General features: G+C 37.0%; 1 protein-coding gene across 4 annotated transcripts; it reads right to left on the bottom strand.

The window, feature by feature from the left end:
* PRPS2 (phosphoribosyl pyrophosphate synthetase 2) lies at window positions 1–25,583 on the bottom strand (the record flags this gene model as incomplete). Of its 4 annotated transcripts, XM_084302265.1 has the most annotated exons (8): window positions 1–93; window positions 1,044–1,203; window positions 4,205–4,378; window positions 6,822–6,946; window positions 8,039–8,137; window positions 11,582–11,602; window positions 14,315–14,498; window positions 25,462–25,583. In XM_084302265.1, 8 exons carry the CDS (start codon window positions 25,581–25,583, stop codon window positions 1–3), a joined length of 978 nt encoding a protein of 325 aa, XP_084158391.1. The 4 variants fall into 4 exon arrangements, with proteins under 4 accessions (XP_084158391.1, XP_084158392.1, XP_084158393.1 ...); XM_084302266.1 differs by lacking the exon at window positions 11,582–11,602 and having other exon boundaries at window positions 14,300–14,498; XM_084302267.1 differs by lacking the exon at window positions 11,582–11,602 and having other exon boundaries at window positions 14,306–14,498.
* Between the last annotated feature and the right edge of the window lie 317 nt (window positions 25,584–25,900).

The following is a 25,900-nucleotide window of genomic DNA, read 5'->3' as shown; positions in this document are numbered from 1 at the left end:
TTACAAGGGGACATGGCTGAACAGGTAAGATACAGATTCACCATTGTGTGTTCTTCGAATTGCCTCAGCCAGGATCATGGAAATGTCAATAAACTGAAAGAAAAAAAAAATCAAGGAGGTAATTTTTAAAGGATTCCAACGAAAACAAACTATGCAGTTTAGAAACACACAACCTGTATGCAAACATTCAATTTACTATTCTGCTCTTACCTGCTCTAGGAAGTAAAATAACATCAAAGCATTAGGTAATTAACCTGTGTATGAGAATAGGACTAATATAAAGAACATACTCAAAAATTAAGTAAGAAAACACTGATTTCTGCACAGGCATACTGATGAAGATCTGGAAACAGGCCATGAAAATAAACTGTTCTAGCCATCAGATGGCAGTGTCCGCCTCACACACATACAGTTTAATAAAGTATATCTTTTGAATGTTTGCCTAGTTTCAATAAGTACAAAATATATTGAATAATAAAAAAAAAAAATAATTAAAATTTAACGTTAAAAAAGCATTATTTTATACTTTCCTCTTCTCTGCACTAAGGAAAAAGACATGACTTTACAGAACAATCTCACATAGAAGTTGCTGAGATAAACCAGCTTTGCTTTTTCAGTTTGCTTTTGAAAGCAAATATATATATGTTATTGTTATCTTGGGATTTTTCATTAGTGTATTTTCAAACAAAATGAAGAAGCCTAAAATTTCTATGGCATCCACAATAACCTAGAGTTCCTATATGCAAATACTGATTGATTAATAATGATAAAAAAGACAGTTTTTTACATTTGCTACTCTTTCAGTCAAGAAACTCAATCTGTTGCAGTACCAAATATTTTTATACTCTATTATGCTATCTGAATCCCCTTAAAATGGCTCTTCAGCATGATTTAGCAGATGTTCTGCAAATGATAAAGCTACACAATGTATCTGAGAATATTGTTTTCATCGCAAGGCACAAATTCTAGCATCAGAGAATAGTAAATAAATAAATAAATAAATAAATCCAGATTTTAAACAAATCACAAAAACACCACAGTACCTGAATTTTGGGGCAGTGTTTCATTTTCTCTTCTTGGGGAATTGTATTAGTTACCACAACAGCCTCAAATGCTGCATTATTAATCCGAGAAATAGCAGGACCAGAAAAGATGCCATGAGTAAGAATAGCATATACTTTGGTGGCTCCAGCAGATACCAATCTGTAGAACAGAAAGTAAGTATTCTGTGATGCATGTTTAAATACTTAGCTATAGATGATGAAAGGTACAAATCTGTATAAAATACATTTTATACACAAATTCCTTCTAAAAGGTACAGGAAGATACAGATAACTACAAAATAATTTAGAGAACTTAGAGTTTTTTCAGGTTGTATGACTTCTAAGTCTCACCAAAAATAACTGCTAAATAACTTAAATAAAGTTCTTATCAGTAGCAGTGATACTAAACAAAAATCTTACACTTTTGATCACATCAGCAGAAAAAATATGATGAAAATTCTGTTGGTATATTCTACCTCAATCAGGCAGAAATGAAACAGGTTAGATAGCAGTATCCACAACTCTGTTGTGCCTCCATTATCATACACCTTTATTTTCGATTTTTTTTTTTTTCAATTTCAATTTTTTTGCAATTCAAACAAATCTGTTCGGACAAAGCTATGGAGAACAAAAAATATTTAATGATTTAAAGCCTAGCTTACTGCAAGCTTGTGGGATGAAATGCTGCTGATTGCACAGTGAAACGATGCAGCACAGGAGAGAAAACCTGTACCAATGAAAGAACTAAAACAACTTGTGCATGAGTCAGAATCAAATTTAGCTTTGATTGGCCTCTTTGCCTCCAGATACTCAGCTATGCAAGACTACAAATGCAGCTAGAACAGATGGAGGACCTCAACAGTTGATATGTTATCAGATCATAGAATGAAAACAGTAAGATGGCAAAAAAAAAAAAAAAAAAAAAAAAAGACAAGAAAAAAAAGACAAGAAAACAGAAACATCATCTCATTTTGAACAATTCACCATTCACCAGCATAAAAGGATGCTGATCTCTTTGGGGATCAGCAGGGATGATGCACTACAACAAGGTGAGTGTGTACTAAGAAGGCAACATAAGCAAGTTCAAGTTGATGTGCTATATCTGGAAATAAATTTCTTAGTTCATCTGCTGGATATGCAAGTTTGAGTAATCACAAAGCGCATCTCATCTAGGCTTGTCAATAATGAAAAGCACTACTACTTCATGACAAGAACATGATATAAGGCCATATCACACAATCAAAAGCATCCTTCTAGTGAACAGTGCAGATACATTGGAGGTTTCTCATAGTTTTACAATTTCCTCTATAAAAATCTATTATAGGTAAATAAGGAAGTCCTACTTCTAAAACAAAATAAATAAAGGCCTCCTTTTTGCTAAGGCTCGACTGTCAAGAATTATTGGCTAGGCAATTCATGATTTTGATCTGTGAAGTGGGCAGCCTACAAGCATGCTTTTAGGTCTGATGAACATTAGTGTGAGGATAGCAAACAACTGTACAACATCTCTTTGCAAAATTCCATCAAATTTTCATCAAAGTGAAAAAGAAACAGAATACTACATGAATGCCTTCCAAGAATTTTTGACATCCTGATCACCTAGAAGCAAACAGCAAGCCTGCAACTGAAGACTGCAATCTTGTGGGAAGATCTTCACTTCAAACTGCTAACAGCAACATCTAGCTCAGTTAAGCTTCACCCTATTACATAACATGAAAGACACAGTTAGGAAGTACCACATGGACCTATCCTGGATGTAAGACTATTCTTTACAGGAATTTAAAGTCAAAATGCTCTTAACTGGGACCCTTATAAATGCTTTATAACGGATTACATCCAAGGGTGGCAACACTACAGTAAATGTTCAGCAGCAACAATTTAAAACATTCCCATGTTTTGTTTCTCAGCAGCTCCTTCCCTCTTCCAATATGCACTGTATATAATTATGTGGGGGTGGGCTTTGCTATAAACCAAATCAAAATGCAAGATCATCGGATCAAAAATTAAAAATCTCAAACCTCCCAAACCAAAGCTGGCAGCATGTGTTGGGATATGAGCAGAAAGGCAGGAGCACTTCAGTCTAGTATTGCCCACCTGTTAATGCCTAATATTTGTTTTTAATGTTAATTTCAGTCCATTTTTCCAATTTTATCAAGAGAGATTTAAAATGTATGAGAGGAATTCTAGTTTTGAGTTGTAAAGTTACAGCAACAGGAAAAAATAATAATTTCATGAGTAAGCAAATTTTAAAAAATAAGGTTACACACAGTACCAAAGTTAAGTGTAGACAATAATGCCAACTTCTGTAGGAAAAACAAACAAACAAACAAACAAAAAACAAACAAACAAAAAAAAAAAACACAAAACAAAACAAAACAAAAAAACACAACAACAACAACTTACTAGTACCCTGGGATGTACCAGCATAAAGCCAGCCTGAAAATCTTAGAGTAATCCTTCCTACTTAGCATTGCTACAGACTGAGTTTAGTTATTAGGTCTATTTTCACATGATACATTTCAAGAATTGGACCCTTTTAAGAATTGAGAAGAGTCCTTAGGGCATCAGCAACAGAGCAGAGGTCTAGAAACCATGTGGAAAGACTGAAGAAATGGGAATAGTTTAATTATTTAGATGAATACAATCTTCAACTACCTTCTAGACAAAAGATGAAAAAAACTATTCTCATCTCCCATGATGAAAAGGATAAGCAGCTTTATATTGAAGATGTACATTGACGATTAATATTAAACCTGCACTGAGCACTGGAAGAAAATACTTCCTAATACCAAAGCTAGTAAAGCTAGTAAAGGCTCCATGATAAGTTTTTAAGTAAAGAATGATTTTCTGACATTTCTGTCTCGGTAGTGAAAAAAAAAAAATAAAATAATAGATAGCCCAAGTCCCTGGCTGAAGGGATATATGACATTTCCTTTATTCTGTCCTTTTTTCTAAATCCAGATTATATACTTCTGTAAATCTTATCTCAATTCCATGTTCTAAGGAAGGCCACAGCTTGTTCACAGGATGGTAAGTCAAGAATCAGTGACCTCACTCCACAGAGCTCAGGTGGAGTTATAGGTATGCAACATCTCTGTTCATCTGCTGTTCTGCAGGTTACAGCACAATGAAGCATCAGGCCAGTTCACCGTAATACTTACTTATCTGCTGCGTGACATATTGTGCCACACGTGTCAGCCATATCATCAACAAGAATTGCTACTCTGTCTTTCACATCACCAACCAAGACCATTCTGTCCACTTCATTTGCCTTCTTTCTTTCCTTGTGAATGAGAGCAAATTCCACATTCAGCCTGTCAGCAATTGAAGTAACCCTAGGTGACAGGAAGAAATACAAAACATTTAGAAAACTATTTTGAAAGAAAGAAAAGCTAAATACATAAGGATGGCTCTGTAAACATAGTTTGCAAGTTCCCTTGCTTTTAAGTTAATGTGGCACAAACTCTAAATAACGAGACAAGTTAGAAACGACCTTAATTCATTGTTAATAAGTACAACCAGAGCATCTTAAACTATACACCAGAAAACTGTTTTCTAAATTGGCTTTGGTTATCTGGCATTAAACATCTGTCTTTGAAATTTCAGCTATTCGCAAGTTTTTATTAAGCTCCTACAATACATATCCTAAGGTGGCCCTAATTCTAAGCACTTCAGCGTCCTAACTGAAAATACCATTCCTGGAATGTGAAACAAAACCAACAGAAAAACAAAGTTAATAGTGATTAATAATTTTTAGCAGTACTCGACTAGTAATCAAGTAGTTTACTTCATCAGCAATTCTCTTAGCAATACATTGGCTTAACAAAGACCTTTCAAAATTGTTCAGGGTGACCTCTGGTGGCCAAATGTCCTATAACAAACAATTTGTTCCAGACCTCTGCCTGTTTTCTTCAGATTTTTTAATATACCAGAACTGGTAGGTATAACAACACAGAAAAAAAATAAATAAAATAAAAAAATAAAGAAATAAAAACAAACCAAAAAACAAAACAAAACAAAAAACAGGAATACACAATACTATGTTTTATTATGCTGGCACAGCCTTGTAGTCCATCTCTTGTAGACTATTTTTAGAATGCAACATTTAATAGAAAATAGAGCTTTGTTTCTTTACCACTTAAATATGAATAAATTGTTGAAAAGCAGTAACAAACAACTGAATGATAAACAAAAAGCCACATGGTTTGGCATTTTTTTTGTGAACAACACAGTAATTTCATAGCACATCTCACTGTCTCAGAGGCTCTGAGATATCAATAGAATTTGCATGACCTACTGCAGTCAAAAAAAAATTAATAAACTGGAAAAACTGCAAGTAAATAGTGAGAAATAAAAAAGAAAGATGCTTTAAAGGAATGCACAAACATATTTCTTTAATACTTCCAGATTTAAATTTTAAGACAAACTTTCTTCACATTCTGATCAGTTTTCATTAACTCGAGCATTATTTTGAAGGCCTGCATGTTTTGAATAGAAAAGCCAAACCATCACCTTTACCTTTTACTAAAAGAAGTGAAGGAGAATCTGAATTTATTGAGTGCAACATCTTCCCCTACTTCAGCAGGGACTTAAGTTGGTTGCATTACAACAGAAAGATATCGAAAGTAAACTCTTCATCACCAACTCGAAAATATACAAATATTTTCTAGGGGGAAAAAACGTTGTCTTCAAAGACTGTATTTTGTTATAAATAAAAATACACTTTTTTATACATATGTATTATATTTTTGTGACAACAACAATATTCAGATGGCAACAGAGAAATTTAATTGACTGAGTCATCTGCATGTTAGAATGTTTTCTATAGTTTAAATTCTTCACATCTTTAACTTGAGTAATCCAAAGAGGAATATCTCCCCAGTTCTACTCAGTCTTATTTCCCTATTAATTGTTAGAACACGAACATTCACAACAGATCGAAGGACTTCGAGCAAAATCATACCATGGTATTCTTTCTGTTTTCTCTAAATTATTTTCCAAGCACTGAAATGACTTTGGGCTTACAGGATTCTTATTTGTCTTTGTTCCCATTCAGCTTCTAGCAGCAGCATGACCAATACCTTGAAAATAAGCATTTTGCTTCAACAGCATATTTTACCACCTTACAGGTGGCATGCTTTTGAACTTTTGCATTAGTTTTTACTCAACAGATAGCAGATAAAAGTCTTGCTAGAAGATAGCCTTATAAGCTGTAAATGAAGAAACGCTCTGATGAACTAATTTTTCTATTTTCATCTTTTGCTACCCAAAACAAAAGTTTTTTTTGTTTGTTTGTTTGGTTTTTTTTACAATATTCACAGTATGTAACTTGGGGTCAGTAGGTTTACAGCCTGAATGCAATAATTTAAAGAAAAAAGTGACTTAATGTGTCTTAAGCAAACTCTTACCTAAATGCCAGCAGCTACAGTGGGGATAGACCATGTGCTTAACAAAGAAGGGAAACTTAGGCAATTCCAGAATGAAGCAGGAATAGGCGCAGCAACTGGACTAAAGAAGCAAGCAGCAGAAAAACTCTCTTCCCTCCCACAGAGGCACTCAGCTAATGAGGCTGAGTCCAGGGAGAGAGAAAAAGATTTTCTGTAGAGCACAGAAAGCTCCTGGATGTTTTCAAGCATGCACATCATTCTGTTTTTACAATGCAGCTGAATTCACCAATGATGTACTCTGTATATTGCACAGGTCACATAGCAAAAAAGATGACAAGACCATTAATCACAAACTATGTGGAATGCTAATAATATTAGTCTTGTATAGTACCTTTTTGCACCACCTGCATCAGGGGAAACTATGATACAGTTTTTCCACTCCAAAATGTTTTCTTTAATCCACTGCAGCACCGCAGGTTCTGCGTACAAGTTATCTACTGGAATGTCAAAGAAACCCTATTTCAAAAGAGAAAAACAATTCCATGAATACACATTTATACCCTGCCTGGGATGAAGATACACAGAAAGAATCAAGCTTTTGTCTTTCATGTATGGTAGGGCTTTAGTTAGTATTTTACACTGGCCTAATTCTGCCCTCTGCAATTTCTTTCAAGAGCAGCAAAATGAAGAAAAATTTCTCTTTAATTATTGTAAATTTGAAATGTAGACCACCTTTAGGCACCTATATAAATTCATGCATGTGAAAAGCTCTCAAAAAATTCAGTGAGGAATATTTAACTTCCATAAATTTCAACTGCTTGACATGAAGAGTAGTATTTCAATATGTGGAAGATTCAAGTTAGCAGTAATTGAGCAGCAGACAAAAAGGAACTGTTCTTTTTGTGCAGCTTTTAACATCAAATCCCTGTTGGACCATAAATGCAACTGGTTTTTATTTGCATGACAGCCATCTAACCTAATTGAAGTTCTGATTAAACAGAATGCCAGAAGGGGGGAAAAAAGGGTATCTTGAAAAGTTTTACGTGTTAGAATGACAAACAATACCTGCTCTGCAACTGAGACAACAGAACTGTGATTTGCAGCTTCAGCAGTAAAGTCAGCTAGAGGCTGGAAGCCCATATCTCCACTTCTCTTAAGTGAATATTGTCCTCAGCACTGTATCAACAAAACTCTGTGTAGGGCACTACAATAATAAGATCAGTGCAAGAGTAAGAGAGCTTCTCCCAGAACAGTACATTGTATATTCTGGGAGCTCTTATACTAGACTTGGAAAGTTCCACTGAAGAGATTGACGTATGGGCATTCATACTGCCTGCAAAATCACTCCATAAGATCTGGTCTCTTTCAAAAGGCAGGTTTAATTAGAAACAGAGATCATCAAAATGATCATCAAAGTTTTGAGATGATCAAAACTTCTTCTGAACCCTGAGAACTGCACTTCTGAACAAAGCAAAAACAATGAGAAAAAAAAAAAACAAAACCAAAAAAAAAAAAAAAAAAAAAACACAAAAAAAACTGAAGTAATATTAGCCTTTCTTCTTAATTAAGTAGAGCCCCCAGACACAGTTGGAAAGAACTTATAGTTACCTGGATCTGAGAAGCATGCAGGTCCATAGTGATGATGTGGTCAGCCCCTGCAACTGACAGCATGTTGGCAACAAGTTTTGCAGAGATTGGAGCACGACTCTGAGAAATAAAGAACAATTTTTTAAAAGATACAGGAAATCAGATAATTAGCAACTTTATTTTCCTTTAGCATAGTTAGAATCTAGTTAAGAAGAGCTCCAAACCAGCCAAACTAGCTTGTCAGTAGCTAATCTAGCCACTAGGGCTTTGAAAAAACAGAAAAAAAATTAGGAGCTCTAAATCAGTTTGCACAGTCTGCTTTATAATGCCTTATACTAATTTGACCAACAAACAGATAAAATTGAGGATATAGTTTTCCAGCTCCTCTATTTTAAACTTTGACTAGTTTTGCCATAGCACAGAAACAGGCAGACAATCTCCAATTCTCTAAGACACTATCCATATGTCAACATCCAACTCTTAGGCAACTATTGTGTTCAAAAATATATATATATTTTTAGATAACCAAATATGAACAATGAAAGTGCAGGGAACACAACTTTTGAAAATAAAACAAAACAAAAAAACTGCTTTACAACAAAGTTAAGATCATTAATTCTTCATGATACAGTAAATTCTGTAACAGACCCATGTAGGCAGAAGCAGAAGGCCCCAGTCTATTTATTTATTCTTTTTTTTGCTAATTTGGGCCTAATTATTGGATGCAATTAGGAATCTAAAACTACCAAAAGGGGTAGGGTAATGAAGGAAAAAAGGCAGGTGGGGGGAGAGTGGTTGGAAAGAACAAAAAAAAAAATCTAATCAGTAAAGTTAATGCTAATGTTAAGAGCTTTTTTAAGTTGACAAGCATGAAGAACAAACAGTAACAAAGAAAATATGGAAAATCATGGCTGGAAGATACCTTTTTTTTTTTTTTTTTTGTCAACTCCAAAGTTCTTTCAGACTTTTTAGCTCTGAAAAAAGCTATATTGACATAAAGAACTCTGTCAGGAACGGACATATTAAGCAAAACCTCTTGTTTTCTTTGTACCAATCTTTAAACATGGGTAGTAACTAGCACTAACTTTGTTAGAATGAAAACAGAAATGTAATTCAGAGGTGTCACCTATGAGGCTGTTTTTTTGCTGGCAAGGTATTCTCTCCTGCTACATATCTTTAACAAAGAAATCAGCCTCATTTAGCCTCAAGGAGCTAGTGTTTTCCTCAAAACTTCTCTTAATTTAGGTGGAAACTCAGCACTTGCCTATTTTAACCTGTGGATTAACAATATACTTCCAGAACAGAAACCAAGACACTACATTATTTCTTATGACTTGGGTAAGATTGTCATCACCATTACTAAAATACTTCATTTAGAAAACCACTTTACTCTATTGTGTTGTACAAAAACATTGTCCCCGCTTAGTCTAAGATACAGTGAAGATACATATAGCAGATAGTACTTCCCTCAATCCCTGCAATTAAGATGCATAGAGCTTCCGTAAGAGTTTGCAATCACTAGAGCTTTAGTGATGATGACTTTCCACTTAATGAGGACTATGCTTCTCCTCATTGAAGTTCAGTTCTGTAAGGATTCTGTTAGGACCACATTAGCCAAAACTTTTTTGTTATTTTTACCATTACCAGCAAAGTTTTGGTTCATGCCATTCAAGTTCCTGATCACTTCAGTTCAAATTTACATTTCTAAGCTGGGCTTCACAATATTCTCAAATCTCCAGCAACATCTATTACAACAAAGGTTTAGTTTCTAACTTTTTTGACTCTACCACCATGTTATCTTATCAGCTCCTAGTTTGGTGCTACAGCAGAGCTGGACTAACAGACAATGTTGAAAATAGAAGTTTGCTCCCTTGCTTGTCCCATGCCTTCCTCAATTCCCTCATGCCACTCACTGGTGTTTGTCTGAACCCATGGCAGACAGATGAGGAAGCTAAAATTAAAGAGAGGGGGAGAGAAGTTTTCTAGCCAGGACCACTCCTTCTGGTAGAAAAGAGTAACCAGTGCAGCCTAGCAGTTCGAGACAAATTACATTCTTCCCAGAACATGATTTGCCATTTCCATGCCAACTAGCATACTGAATTTCTCTTGTTTTGTCCATTTCTGTTCAATAAGAATACCAGTTAGCTTCTCTCATGTATCAATACCACGAGTATCATCATCACAAAACAACAATAAAAATTCCTGCACCAAGTACTAATGTATACGTTACCAGTTGGTACTTCTTTCAGCTGCTGGCCTTGCAGGCTGACTTCCCAGAAGGAAGAACTTGAAGGTTTTACCACTAGAAAACTTGTTTTAGTAGGCATGCACATCACAGATTGCCTACATGTTGGTGGACAAAAGAGTCTTGGAGGGAAAGATAGCCAGACACCAATACCTGTTTCTCAAGAATGGGCTAACAGGAGATTAAGGCAAATGAAATTTGCGGCTATCTGACAGTTTCCTCTACATAAAATTGTGCATTAAAAGAAAAAGCACACATCTCATGACACGTTCAGAAGGATTTAAGGTTTGATTTCTTACCAAGAAAATATAAAAAGTTTTGTGCTACAATATGATACAGATTGATGCTTATTTTAAAAACCAAAATAGGTGTGCTCATGAGAACCTCAGATAACCTGGCCTCATTATTCAGAAACTTGAATGACAAAGGTAGATGAGAACTGAACATCTTCTTTATATCTTGGAGAGTTTGTGATGCTTGCTTCAGATGGGAGAGGTAAGAACACAAAAAAGATTCACTATATTCATTGTTCCATTCTTTGATACAGTTTGAGGTTAGTTTCAGAATTATTAGTGTGAAACACAACATTAAATTATGTACAGAAAATAAATTGTAAAAAAAATCAAGTTTTTAGTTCCTAAGCAAATTCCCCGCTCACTTATAGCAACAGTTATATGAATGATTTCTTCCTTTATGATGTGTTACAAAGTTATTTGCAATTTTGCAAATTACCAGGGACAGAGGAGGAATCCACAAAGCTAATAAAAACAACCTCACAAGAATAACTAGGCAGAGGAAAGTAAAAGGAGTCCATTAAGATTAATGTTCTATTGCCTTTAAGCATCTTATTACATTGTCTTGCTCAAAATGCATCACATGCATACTAAACAAAAACAAACAAACAAACAAAACCAAAACAAAACAAAATCCAAGAAATCCCCAAGATTTATAACTGGAACTTTCACTTCCAAGAAAGCCAGTTGTGAAGTGTATGGATACTGCACATTCACTAATTTATTACCTAAATTTGTCATTTTTAAAATGAGATAGGCTTTGAAGCTTCAGAAGTCGACAGCCATTATCTTAAACGTCCAGACAGATTTTAACTAGAAGCTAGGAGTTTTCTGTTAGCAAATTATTCTAGAACGTTACTGTCATGGCCCAGGCGAAACACAACTGAAATTGAGAAGTGAAACTGAAAATGTTCCCAGTTATATATAATGTAACCCAGTAAGTTTCACCCTTTAAGGCCATGTTAATGGAAATGCATAGCGTTAGATTTAAAAAAAAAAAAAAAAAAAAAAAAAAAAGATACCTACCCAACGCTCCACGGCCCCCTTCTACAAATCAAAAAAACAAAGTTACGTGAGCTGTAGAACACCAAACTCACCTATACTTCTAACATCTCAAAGGCATCTCTGCAGCATCCTATATAGATGTATCTTGCCCATGGCTTTGAAGGTTAACATAATTAGAGGATGCCTAAATGCAACCATAGCCTAAACACAGATACACCTGAGCTAATTTTAAATTATCTAGCTTGTGTATCAGAAGTGTTCTAGTTTATGGCAATACTTGTTCATGTTTAAATCAATTTATCAATGTTTCTGTGATTCTGGGCAAGTTTTTTTTCCTTTTCTCCACCTCCCCCCTTCACTGTCACCCTCCCCCCCCCTTTTTTTTTAAACCTCTGTTTCTTTGTCTGTATATGAAAGAAAACTTGCACAGATCTCTACATAACCAAAGCTATCAGCAAAAATTCCAGCAAGGCAATCTCATTTAAAGCTAGTCCAGGTTTTACGCTAAAATTTCCAAAGTAGATTACACAGGCCTTGCTCAGAATACGGTGTTTTACCACAGGGGCCCTTTCTTTACTTAAATTAAAAAAGAATAAATTAAGGATATTTTCAGTGTTCTCAGTGATCATAACTGAAACAGATGCATGAAGAACACAGTGGTATTTCAAACAGCAAGGACTCATTCTATTTAGTCCTTTATGGATTAAAGTCAACAACTTAAATCACAAGTCAGCATCCAGATAGTGAAGATTATAAGGCTTCATCAAGCAAGCTACAGCAATATCTTGGGTCAGAGAGAAGAAAATCTGCCTATAACCATAGTAAGAAAATGACTGACACCAGTGAACCAACACTTCAGGCAGCACACAAACCTTGTGCACTCAACATGGGTCAAAGACCAAGTGATGTGATGCAATCCACCAGTGAGAGGAAGGATCACCCGGTCAATAAGCTGCCCAATGTCGACAGCTGTATTATAGCTTACTGTGCAACACGGAGGTTAACTACCAAGGTTAATTTCCAAAGATGACAAACATTTTCTCAATTGCAAAACAGAGGTTTAAAAAAAAGAGCGGAAAGAAAGAAAATTGCGGGAGAACTCGCTAATGCCCAAAAAACTGTCTGGATTAATGCTCAAAACCTCTATTAGTGCTCTACTTTCCTGTTCTACATATCTTGAAATGGCATTTCAAAAAGACATGTTCCTAAGCAGCATACTGAGCCACTACATTGTACAGTTTAAGTGTCTCTTGAAAGCCTGCCACATGGATTTTGGATACTCCAACAAGGAATTACCTAGATGCATGGAAAACCTGGGACATGCTCATCCTTTTCCCACACCAAAAATTTGAATGATGGTCCAGAAGAACCATCCAATATGAACTTGGAAAGAAAAACATACCAAGATGCTTTCCTTCCCTTTCAACCAAGTCTTTTTTATTTCCCTTCCTAGCTCTTTTGATTAAAAAATAAATAAAATCAGCTCTCCTAGTCAAGTGAGAGCATTAATAAGTACAGAAACACAGCAAAATGAAGTTTCAAAAGATGTATATGAAGAACAGGGAGATACTATCTAACTTCCAAATTCAATTTTTGGAAGCACAACGTTAGTATGGAGCCTACAGGTAAAGAACAAATTAAAAAAGGTCTTTTGTTAAAGAAAGTAATTTTCTTTCATTTTATTTTGTTCTTAAAAATTTGTGTTTCCATCACAGGCTGAGAATTACGTATTTTGCAAAATATACAATCAATATTTATTTTCTGCATTGTTTGTCAGTCCTGTTACATTTTATATAGATGAATGAAAATAACACCACAAAGATTTCAAGATTTTGCTCAACACCCAAAGTGAAAAGGAAGGAGCAGACCATTTATAGGAAGTATCAGAGAGGAAATTTTCCAGAAGGCAAGCATTGCAATCCAATTTTAAAAGCTAAATTCACATTTATTCTTGTTAGTTCCTTTCAAGTTAGTTTTGATGAAAATAGCATTTATGTAACATTAGGTTTTCTTGTGTGTATAGTGGAAAGAAACAAAGAAATACTTTACAAAAATATCAAAAATATCACTAGTCAGACTTTGTCACTGTCTTATCAGCTTTTGTTGAACTGGTATATTATTCATCAGTTACTGCATACCAAATTCAGGGACAGACACTAAAATCAGAAAAGTGTTTTGGGATTTCTATACAATTTTTGGTCTGCATCATTTAACATTCCAAGTTATTCCACATAAATAAAAAGTTTATATATTTATTTATTTAGATTTGCTTTACAGCATAAAATAGTGTTTTCACTCATCACTCTTACAAATTGCAGATCTAATCAGTTCCTTTTATTTGGCTACACACAGGGTAAAACCCACCTGCACAATGGTTACTGCACTTCAAATTTAGGATTTAATTCTATGCAATTGCACTAATTAAGATATTTAGAAGGGCATACCCTTTTAATATACAGAGAATAAAAAGGATAGAAAAAGCAGGAAAAAACAGTCCCATAAGGTGAGGTTTTCTAACTAAATACTCTGCAAAATACCACACACAAAGGATGTACCTAAATTTTCGAACTGAAAACAAATCAATTAAAGCATAAGCAAAAAGTCATGTATTGTCTTAATTCATTCACTTGCAGATGATAAAATATTAAATTATATCATAAAAAATAGGGGGAAACAAATCTTACAAATCTCTTCAAAAAGTTCTGAGGGAAAAATCTGAGAAAAGACTTCAGAAAGTACACAGTTCTTACCTACCTTGTCTTTCTTATCTTGCCTGGCATATGGAAAACATGGAATTACTGCAGTCACTCTGGAGGATGATGCAATCTTGCAAGCATTGATCATGATGAGCAGTTCCATTAAGTTGTCATTTATTTCTCCACAGCCACTCTGGATAATATACACATCTTCTCCTCTCACGCTTTCACCAATCTCTACACTGAAAGAGCAGGAGATGGCCACTTAATCACTAGAATTACAGGAAGAACATTATTAAAGAACAAACAAAACATTTTTGTTTTAACAAAAAAAATCATAGGTTTATAAAAAAATCAATGGGTAAATAGAGTTTTGGACAACTGTGCCCTTGATACAAAGGCTATTTCAATACAAGCCACTGTAAAATTTGCTTCAGCCTACATAGAGCCTTTGTAAGGTCTGCACAAACCAACATGTAATTATGGCTGTAGCACAGATGCAGCACACATTGTTATTAAGTTTAGTATTGCTTTTTTGATTGGTTTAGTTTGTAGATTGTGTCCTTGTGTGTAGATTGTGTCCATCTCCTAAGGAGATGGTCATTTAAAGAATAAACTAGATAAGTACAGAAAGAGAACCAACTTTGTAGTATTTTTATTAAATACTACCTGCATCAAAATACTTCTATTAAAAGTGCCATTATTTTCTATGATAATTAAGGCATTAATAAATTCAAGAAAATATTGCATTTTAGAAGGCAAAGGTATCACCACCACTTCCCCTCCCCCCAAAAAAAAACACAACACAACAAAACCAAACAGAATTTTGGTTAAAATTTGCACCATGATATCTAAGTAATATAGTTAAAAGATAAAATAAGAAAATCTTAGGAAAAAAAGATAAGAGGCCTGTTCATCAACAGCTCCCCATGACTCAAAATTTGTCATGTTGTGCCAGTTGCTCTATTTGTTCTAATTGAGCTTACGTACTTACAATGGCATCTAAGTTATTTTATTCTTCCACAGATTTCAAGGCAAATTTTGGGACTGATCACTGTTCATACCACAGAAATCTGCTGTTGAGCCATTCTCAGTTTTCACAACTGCCACTCGAAAACTTACTCCGAAAAGCAGCAAACTAACCTTCTTTTTTCTTTTTTTTTTTTTTTCTGGAGGCATGCAAAATATACAGAAAATATACAAAAGCAAGCTTCCTACATAAGGCAATCAGACCTTTTGAACCCATACTGCATTAAATTAATCTAAATTATTAAAGGCTAAAGTATCTTGGACCCATATTTAAAAGGTTGCCTCATTACCCAAGACACAAATAAGCAAAAAAATCTAACTAGAAACCATCCAAATGGCTCAGACGTGGGTAAAATAGTTTTTGATGGGTCCTTCAACAGTGAGGCTTGTTCTAGTCAAGTATAGTCCAAACAGCTTTAGTTTATCAGCTTCCACAGTGCTGTGCAAGACTGATTAGCTTTTTGTAGCTGCAGAACACAGAAAGGAATTTACTGCTTAAAAACTTCTTAATGACATGCAAACATTTGATTTATTACCATCATGATAGTTGAGTGCTGTCTGACTAGTTACATTCTGAAAACTGCCACAAAATACCTGTCAGAGAAAGAATGCTTGTCCCTTTGAAGGTGTGCAAACTAGAACAAAATCAAATTATAGAGAACAGAATGCGCTGATTTAACAAGCAGCCATTATTTTGTTTCTCCCTCATTGAGCAATGTGCAGTTCCATGCTGAGTACTGAAGGACTGAATCTTGTGGAAGATATATATGTGATCATGCAATTAAAGAAAATATTGTAAACCAGATGCACAAGGCAATAGACAAGCAACCTTCCTTCACACCAGTGTGACCTGAGTGCTTCATTTTGCAACCTTATTAACTCTAAATTTAATTTCTGGCCCATCACTTCCTCCTGGCTACTTGAGCCTGCCCTATTATTCATGCCCATACATGAGCCTGCCCTTTTGGTTGCACTCTGACTCCTCCTTGTATTAGTAGCAGCTCTCTCCTTGTTTAATCCATTTCCCCCTCCAGTTGTTTCCTCGTCTCTCATCCTTATATTTAGTCTCAGCCTCATTACTCTAACACATCTCTTTCACCTCCCTGTTTTTCCATGATCAGATGAATTCTCCCCCTCTTCTACTCAGTTTTTATTCAAATCAATGTACTTCCCTTTTTGCATTACCTATATACTATCAGAAAGACCACCAAAATCACAGAAGAGAGAATGAGTGTCTCCATGTTTTCAGCTCCCCTCTTCCATTCCCAGAACAAGTTACAGAAAGATTCTTTCTTCATTTTTCTCCTTAATTAAGTAAGTTTTTGAGTGGTTCAGTAAGTTCCTGCAGGTTTTTAACCACCAGCAGGATTTCTTATTGCCAAATAAGAAATAGGTAGATTTCTTATTGCCAAATTAAAACAAAGTATCTAGTTAGCACTAGGACCTCTGGGGGGACAGAGGCAGTCAGAGACAGTGTCATCTTCAGATAGCTCATTAGTAATCGAGCAAATCTTTTTGAGTCTTTCATCAGGGTGGAGAGACACAATTTTGTGGTTATACAACTGTTAATTTCCTATCCAATTATTAGTCAAAGCAATAGGGCTATTCAGAGAAAAGGGTTTAAAAATAAGTCTGTCAAACTCTAAATATTTTTCAAGCTTGTTTTTTGGTCAACTCCAAGTAAAGCATCAACCCGTTAGGTTACATATGCAGCCGTACTCACCACTGTTGATTCATGGTTATTATCACAAGGACTCTGAAAAATTATAATCAACACTTGACTCGGCCTTGCACAAAACCACTTAATGACAACTGCTGTCATACCAAACCTTTGGAATAAGTCCAGAGACGACCACCAGCATATGCAAAAAGCTCTATGGCAGCTCTTTCAGCCCAAGACTGTGAAGTTACACGTTTGTACTTGACATTATCACAGGAATCATTACAAAGGAGAAGAAAGTAGAAAGAGACAAAAAAAGTACTGCCAATTTTCACCAGAGAATGTTATTGCAGTGACAAAGTAGGGTAATGGAAGATTTTAGTACTTGTCAAAAAAAAAAAAAAAAAAGTGATTTTATAGACACATTATGTAGTAGGAACAAAATTTGCTGAATGACCAAAAAAATAGGATTTTAATGTTCATCATATACACAAAGAACACTGAATTATAACACTCTGGATTGTTTTGCTCCTTTAAAACAGTCATTTCTAAGCACCCCACTAAGAAATAACAAGTTTCAGAAGGTCTGGGAATATACTTTGAGATAAATACAGATCTGGTTGATAGAGCAGACCTGAAGTGGTTCTGCTTCCAGCACCATTAACCACTGTCTTTTCTATGCCCTTGGGCCAGCAATAACTTTTTCATCCTATAAACAACTTAGAAGATGAAACTGCTGCTACTTCCTCTCTTGGTGCATTTCAGATATTTTTGGTTATGCTTCTCAGGCCAGAATGGCTCACCTTTTCAGCACACAGAAACGTGAATATATATCCATGTAGAAATATATTTTCTCATGGACACAGTACGTATTTGCAAGCTAAAATAAATCAAGTTTAAATTAATACTTGTGTAGCACTTGGAAGTAACTTAATTAAAGGGGTCAGAGAATAACATAACGTAATTATTGCACAAGTCTTCTCCCAATCAACTAGAGATGAATGCACCATAGATTAGTATCTCTCACTTTCTACCTTGTCAAAGTTGGATATTGTGTAGATTTATCCAACCAGACCAGATACACTGCTGCTTATCTGTACTTTAAAATTTTTAACACATTCAGATGCAAACAGGCAAACAATAAGATGCTATAGAGTACCAAATATCTGAAGTACTGCATCTCAAATATCTATTAAAAAACACTAAGCTAGCAGCAGGCAAACTACTTCATGCCAGTTATCATATTAACATCACTACTAAATTCCATTTAGGCTATCTATACCATGACCTAATTAACAGTCAATAAACTTGGGGCTGTTGTTTAAACAGTTTTCGACAGTGAGGACAGAGGAAGGACACAAGAACAAGCTATTGCCTCAAGATTACAAGCTTTGTTTGTTTTATGCAATTAAATCAAATTCAGCTATTTGGTAACAATCAGTTTAAATAAACTTCTCATTCAAGAAGAGTCAACAGAACCTGTACATTAAAAGCCCTGAAAACACCTAATTGCATTTTACAGAAAAAATTATACAAATTAATAGCCCACAAAATTAATTAACTTTTTGACCCAGTTGCTTGGAATCCACAAGCACAAGCTGCTAGCCAGAGAGGATGCATATAAGACAGGACGTAACGGAAAACGAGTTTGAGTGTTGATATCTGCTTTCACCTTGCACAGACTGATTCCAAGTCCAATTTACTAAGTAGAAACTTAGACTAACTACCGTAAGTTAAGGATAAACCTCAAGAACCACTTATATTACAAACACATTTAAATGTCTGAAACATTCACAAAGCAAAATTCAAAACTGGGGTAAGAGCAGGCTGAGCCCCTTATGATACTAAATTTGTCGTACACTCCCAACAGAACTAATAGAAATGAGAATTTTAAATTTCTTTATCTTAACTTAGAAAAAAGCTGCAGCGAAGCATGGAAATAAGCATGCAAAGTCATACTAAAATGGCAAATAATTCAAGTCGATGGCTAGGATCCAGTTCAAGTCATGCAAATGAAGAGTGCCATGTACCTTACAAAAAATTATAACAGATAAAATTCTAGTAATAGTTATAGGACGTAATATTTGTCAAGGACTTTAGGTGCTGATAAAGTAGCTCTGTACTTTAAGCATCTTTAATACCCATAGAAGCCGCCAAAATTTGAGGTCTAGAGTCCTCATACAGAGTGCAAAAAGAATCAATAACTCAGAAGCAATCCAAAAAATGCACATGCTGAATTTGCAAATCATCAAAAAGCAGCCAATGGAAAGTACTAAGCAGAGGGGTGTGTTTGAACTCTTACCTTTGGGAACAAATTTGCAGAGTAAAGTCTTTAACGTAAGACCTCCAACTTACTGGGCAAATATTTTAACTGCCATGATGTTATATAAAAAAGCAGGTACTGGGATTAAAAAAATAAATAAATAAATAAAATTCCTCCACCTAACCCTCTGCTCCTGAAGGGATATGAAAGCTGCTTGATCTGTTACTAGGATCAGCTGAATTTAGCAGGGTATGCTATAGGGCACAGCCAAGAGAAGAACTTGAATCCTTTAGGTGCTAAGAACAACTACAGGACTGAAGAGCTCCACTGGGGTTAGCTCAGTTGGGCCGGTTTTGGTACAAGCTGCAGTGAGATTTTCCTCCCCCATAGCATACCAGACAAGATCATATGGAAAATCCTAAATGCTGAAATCCCCTTTGAAATTAGCATTTAAAAATCAAGTTATTTAATCTGAAGATAATTTGAAATTCCACCTGGGGCAGGGGATGGGGATTCCCAGCCTCTCCTCATTTTTGCAGTTTTACCGCTCACTCCCACCCCCTGTGCTGCGCACAATAATTTAAAAACCAGAACTCCATAGGAAACAAACAAAAAAATCTGTGGCATTTTTATTACAAGTTTACTTGTATCCTAGATCTCCTGGAACCCATGTTCTCTCCTCAAGTCTAGGCTTTCTCACTTTGACAGCTCTAAAACCAGTCCCCAGCCAGATTTTCATTTTCAACTGCTCCTTTCCTAATGGTAGGCATGGGCAAGGCAATTTATTTATTTATTTTGAATTTCATGTGTTTTGCATCTATAAGAAGAACAGAGTATACAGCAAGGTCAATAAAGTGGAAGCCTTAAACCAGAAGCTCTGAAGCAGTTTTAGGCCTTATGTGATTTGGCACTATTAGCAATACAATCAATGGCCATATTCAGTGTATCTTGAGTTCCATACATAAACACAGAACGTTTCTGGAAACATTTCTTATCCTTTTCATTCATGTTAGTAAAAGCAACTTCTCCAGGCTCACCGTGTTTACTATGGTGAGGGAACCAGCCAGCTCAGCCACCCCAGGCTGAGCATGACAACCCCAGTTGTGAACCACTTGCTAAGTGTTTGGGCCATATGAAGAGAGAATTCACATCCCACAATGTCCCAAACCCTACCAACTTCAGCTGATTTAAGAGCAGTTTATCACCTGAGTTTGCTTACACCATGATTAGGGGTAATAACCTTTGTCAGTGAGGGTCATGCAGCTTGTGGCCTCTGCAGCAGCAGAAGCCAAAGGAACAAGGGTACAGGAAAAGTACCAAGGTCAAGTCTTAGATGAGACAACTGCAGAAGAGTTGGAGGACACCAAAGGGTTGGTGGACAACAAAGGTTGGAGGAAAACACTGCAGTCCAGCGTTGAAAATAGACCTCAGTCATTTGAATTGGGCATCTTTGATATGTAGCACTGGTATAAAAGTTTCTAGATTTGTTTTTTTTTTTTTTTTTTTTTTTTTTTAATCAATTACTTTATAGAACACACTGTTTTCATCATACTATTTTGTATAAAATAAAGGTTCATTCATCTCTATAAAAATTCACTGAAGAAGCATCAGCTATTTTCTCCTAACTTCCAAGATCAAAACTGCTATCTCTGACTAAAGTTTATTTACTTGCAAACAAATGGCCCAAATATCAACAACAGTTTTATTTTTTTTATTTTATTTTGACCTGCCTTACAGCAGGCAATGTCTCTGTGCAGCCAACATTTTCCTTTGTAAAATCTGAACTGTATACACTTAAGCAGATGATTCAAAAACATCCCAGATGGCAGCCAAAAGAAGCTGCAGATAGCCAGCCTCCAAATTCACTCGTGCCAGGCAGGACTTCAATTGCCCCCTCCAGAACCTGTCAAAAAGACTTACAGGACTCACTTCAGTCAGTAAGTCTGACTAAAAGAAGTCAGGAAGCTCATGGGAACAGGTGGAAACAGTAACTTCTTTCCTGGGAGATATAAGTGTGAGAAAATGTCATCTCTGAATCCAGTTTCTCCATTTTGAAAATAACAAGCATTTGAAATACAGAATTAAAATAGTCTTTAGAAGAGCAAACATACCACATACTGTAACAAAATATATTTATTTTAGAAGTGATGTACATGCACTGATAATTTTTCCTTATCAGTTGATTCACTAAAAATACCTGCACGGTGAGTTAATTATGTATCAATTATCATCAAGTGCCATCTCAGCATATTTAGAGAGAGCCTCGTGAAAAAAAATATCAGTGTGGGTGTGCATGCATGTATGTGTGCTTCTATTACACATCCGTCAAACACCATGTCACACTGCTGAAGCTGCAGCAGCCATGCCTGGTTAAGGACTTTCATTCCTGTCCTCGTCCTCCAGCCTTCCAAACAGTGCTGACAACAGTTGGTTGTGTGGACCTGAAGATAAATTGACCGAGCCCCCACTGCAGCCCTAACACTTTACTGGTGAAGTGAGGAAAGGTGGTGTCACCCAAGTTCCTACCAAGACATTGTGGCCAGCACATGTACTTTACACACAGACTTTGAATACTAAACAGAGTTATCTTCCAGGACCAGATGTTTAGGAGCTGTCTTCCTGCTTTAGTTAAGGTTCGCTGCTTTGGTGGTCAGCTGAAGGAAAACATTCACTGGTGGCACCGTTGTGTGCGCGAGCAGCCCTGGTGCCAGCTACTGGAGTCAGGCTGGCAGTGTGGGCCTGCAGGCTGTAGTACCAGCCACCAGATCAAGTGGGTGAAGGTCCTGGTGTCAGTAGTTTGGGGAGACAGAACATAAAGAAAAATTTCTTCACTGAAAGGGCTGTGAAGTATTGCCCAGGATGATAGTTGAGTCACCATCCCCGGAGGTCTTCAAAAAAAAAAAAAACAAAAAAACAAAAAAACAACACATGTAGATGTGGTGCTTAGTGACTTGGATTAATGGTGGGCCTGGCCGTGCCATGTTGAAGGAAGGTTGGACTAGATGATCTTAGAGGTCTTCTCCATACTGAATGATTCTATGATTCTATTTCCATATTGTTTAGATGGAAAAAAAAGAAAGAAATTGACGGGGGGGGGGGGGGGGCAGGGGGAAGAAGTGGGGCGGGGCAATTTCAGCAGCAGTTTTCCCACTTCCTCTAGCACAGACATGAGATTTCTCAGTTACAAACTTGCTAGAATGCTGAATGCCTAAATCACATGAGAACTGAGATATTGCCAGATACCCTAGCCTAATGACAAAGAGGAGTGTTTCCAATTTTAAGTTTTCTGGAATTAAGAACCTACATTTCATTTTCTTTTTAGTAGTGGTCCTGCTCCCTGGCTAACCTCAGGGTATAGTACAGTTCTTCAAGAAACCATTTGCGCCTGCTAAGGATTGGGATTGAAACCAAAAGCCCATTTGAATTGAAGTGTAAAGCAAATTATTTAATAACTTGTCCCTTCCACTCTATTCTGCAAGCCAAATAAATGCAATTTTCAACTAAAGGGGTTCCAGTTAGGCCATTTGACAAATATTTAAGCCCATGGCTGCACATGTTTGTCAATATACATGCAATTTACACTTACTTTTAAGAGACTGTAAAAAATAAGAGTACTGAGTTTTAAACAAAAGATGAATCTTCTCTGCAAGTTGCTAACTTAACAGATCTGACAAAGCAAGAGTTTGTTGACCCTCAGGCCCCAGCTTATCTATTTGCACAGGGATCTGTCCGAGCACCACTGGCAGGTTTAAGGTTCTCTGAGTATCTGAACTATTAGGTACAAGTATTCTGCAATACTGCAATGTATTTCATAATGTCAGTGAATTTATCCATAAATCTTGCAGAGCAACTTTTGCATGATTATTTTATATAGGAAGAAACATGTTTTTGCTTGTATACACAGGAAGAAATTTTGCTATAGAGACAGATTTTAAAAAGAACAGCCACATGGAAAAGATCACTGCAGCATAAATATCTTATCAACTTTAGCTATAGTTTACTTTTAAATATAGTGTTCAGGAATTCTCTCATTAGTGTTGCTGAATTTTTTAATAAGAACGTCAGTCTACAAAACTGGAAGGTTGACGTCCTGGACTAAGTTGCTAAGGATACTAAAAGATTACCCACTTAGAACTTACTATATAGTGGCTACAACTGTAGATGCTCAAGGGGAAACATCAGCTTCATTTCAGCTTGTGTGGATCTCAGAAGTATGAATCTCAGTATGAAGTCATACAAAAAATAAACACTTAAATCCTTAAGTGTGAAAGCATTTAAATTATTGAGAAAAAAAAAAAAAAAAAAAAGGACGGGGGGGCAAAACATGTCAGCCTAGCAATGTTGCAACAGAAGCAACCAGAAATAGATACTAGAGTAGATCCTTTCCTCATACCTATACCACACTACATCCCAACTTGCCTAAGAAAAATAAACTGACATTACTAGATTAGCCAAACCACTGACAATCTGCAGCCACCACTATCTACTTACTTAATGGCAGGGGTCAATATTGCTCACCAAGAAAAGTAAGTGGAATGATAGACTAGAGATTATTCCATCCTGAAGTTGGGAATTTAATTAGCTGCATCAAACTAGATGTGCAGACTTCACAGGTAAATTTCTACCTTGTATGAGATCTAAATCCAAGACTCTCTGCTTAAAACACAGCAAACAGCAGAACTAGAGATAAGTGTCTCTGGAGAGCAAGCAAAAAAAAAAAATAATTAAGGCACAAGTTAGCAAGAAAATCATGCAACCAAATACACATTAAGTTTTATCATGCAGAAAAGAGATCAAAGAGCAATAAAGTGATTATGGGGTTGGAAAGACTTGAGATTTAAGCCTTCATTTAATCAGGAATGAATAGAAGAGAGTAAGAGTGTGCAAACATTAGGTGGAATGAGCAGCAATGGCAGAGGGTTTAAAATGCTGTCTCTGCATGTAAATAGAACAAGAGCAATTAAATTGAGAATACAAAAGACGCAGACTGAACAGAAGAAAAAGCGTTGTGAGAGCAACTTCAGACTATAACATATTAATCTTCCAAAGAAAGCCATGAAAACATGCTTGTTTGGGAGATTCAGAACAAGAACAGAAAAGAAAAAAAAAATAAAATAAAAAAATACAATAATCTCAGAGACTAGACAGCTATTTACAGTTGGCAACCTATATTTCAGAATCAGGTAATAGCCTAGTCACAGAATCACAAGTTGGAAACGACCTCTGGGCTCACCTGCTCTAAGCCCTGCTCAAGCAGAGACACCTTGAGCAGGCTGCCCAGGTCCACGTCCAAGTGGCTTTTGGAGATCTCGAAGGAGGAGACCCCACAGGCTCTCTGGGCAGCCTGTGACTGTGCTCCATCACCCACACAGCACAGAAGTGCTGCCTGGTGCTCAGAGGGAGCCTCCTGGGCTCTAGTTTGTGCCCAGTGCCTCTGGGCCTAGCACTGGGCACCACTGAGCAAAGCCTCCATCTGTCTTCTTTGCACCTTCCCTTCACGTATTCATAGACATGGATGAGACCCCCTGAGCCTTCTCTTCTCCAGGCTGAACAGCCCCAGTTCTCTCAGCCTCTCCTCATAGAAGAGGTGCTCCAGTCCCTCCATCATCCTTGCAGCTCTGTGTTGTACTCCCTCCAGCTATGCCCAAGCCTCTCCTGTAGCAGGGAGCCCAGAACTGGACACACTACTCCACGTGCAGCCTCACCAGAGCTGAGTAGAGGGGGAGGACCACCTCCCTTGACCTGCTGGTGATACTTTGTCTAACATAGCCAAGCATATTGTTTTGCCTTCCTATGGGGGCAAGGGCACATTGCAGGCTCATGTTCAACTTGGTGCCCACTGGGAACCTCTGGTGTACCCACCACTACCCCCTTTCTAGTATACACCTAGAAGGTTGTTTCAGCCTTACCACCTCCTGGCATAAACACACAGCTGTCACCTCAAACTAAAAACAAAACAAAACAAAGAAAAAAAAATTAATTAAAAACAAATAGATCAGGTTGGTGGGTCAGAAAACCAAGATGACAAATCAGCACAGAGAGGCAACACCAGGAAGAAAAACAAATAAAAAAATAATAAATGGCAAACATTGAGGACGTCACACAGGACATTTTGCCTTTTTTTCCTACGTGGCCAGCTGGAAGCCTGACCTGCCCATGCTTTTGGAAGCAGCCAGGAGGCAACCCCACCAGGACCCAGGGACAGGGGTCTCCCCCTGGGGAGGAAGAACACCTCCCGCAACGCCACACGCACCTGGTTTCCTGGTTGCTGAACTTCTTGGTGACCACCTTGCCCAACTCCAGTCCCAGGCGGTCGGCCACCCGCTGGGACAGGTCGTGGTGGGAGCTGCCGCTGAACAGCACGATGTTGGGCATGGCTGGGGGGCGATGGGGGGCGAGAGAGAGCGCGGTGGCCCTGCTCGGGGGCAAATAAGCGGCGGCACCGGACCGCCCCCCCTCCCGCAGCCGGGAGGGGACGGGGAGGGGCGAGGGGCGGCCGAGCGAACCGGGGTTTGTCTGGCTCGGGGCTTAGAAATCGGCGCTACCTGCGAGCTGCTGCCGGGGAACTGGAGGCAGAAAAGGGTTCTGCTGCAGTAGTTGTAGGTCGCAGGTAAAGGTAATTAAATTGCAGCGGATAAGTGGCTTAAGAAGCACGTCGGTTTTCCTGCCCGAAGCACAGCTTTGATTTGAGG

The sequence above is a fragment of the Netta rufina genome (genome assembly GCF_964035555.1).
Source record: "Netta rufina genome assembly, chromosome: 1".
Classification (NCBI taxonomy): Eukaryota; Metazoa; Chordata; class Aves; order Anseriformes; family Anatidae; genus Netta; species Netta rufina.
The sequence above is the reverse complement of the archived record's forward strand: the minus strand, read 5'-3'. Positions and strand labels throughout refer to the sequence as shown.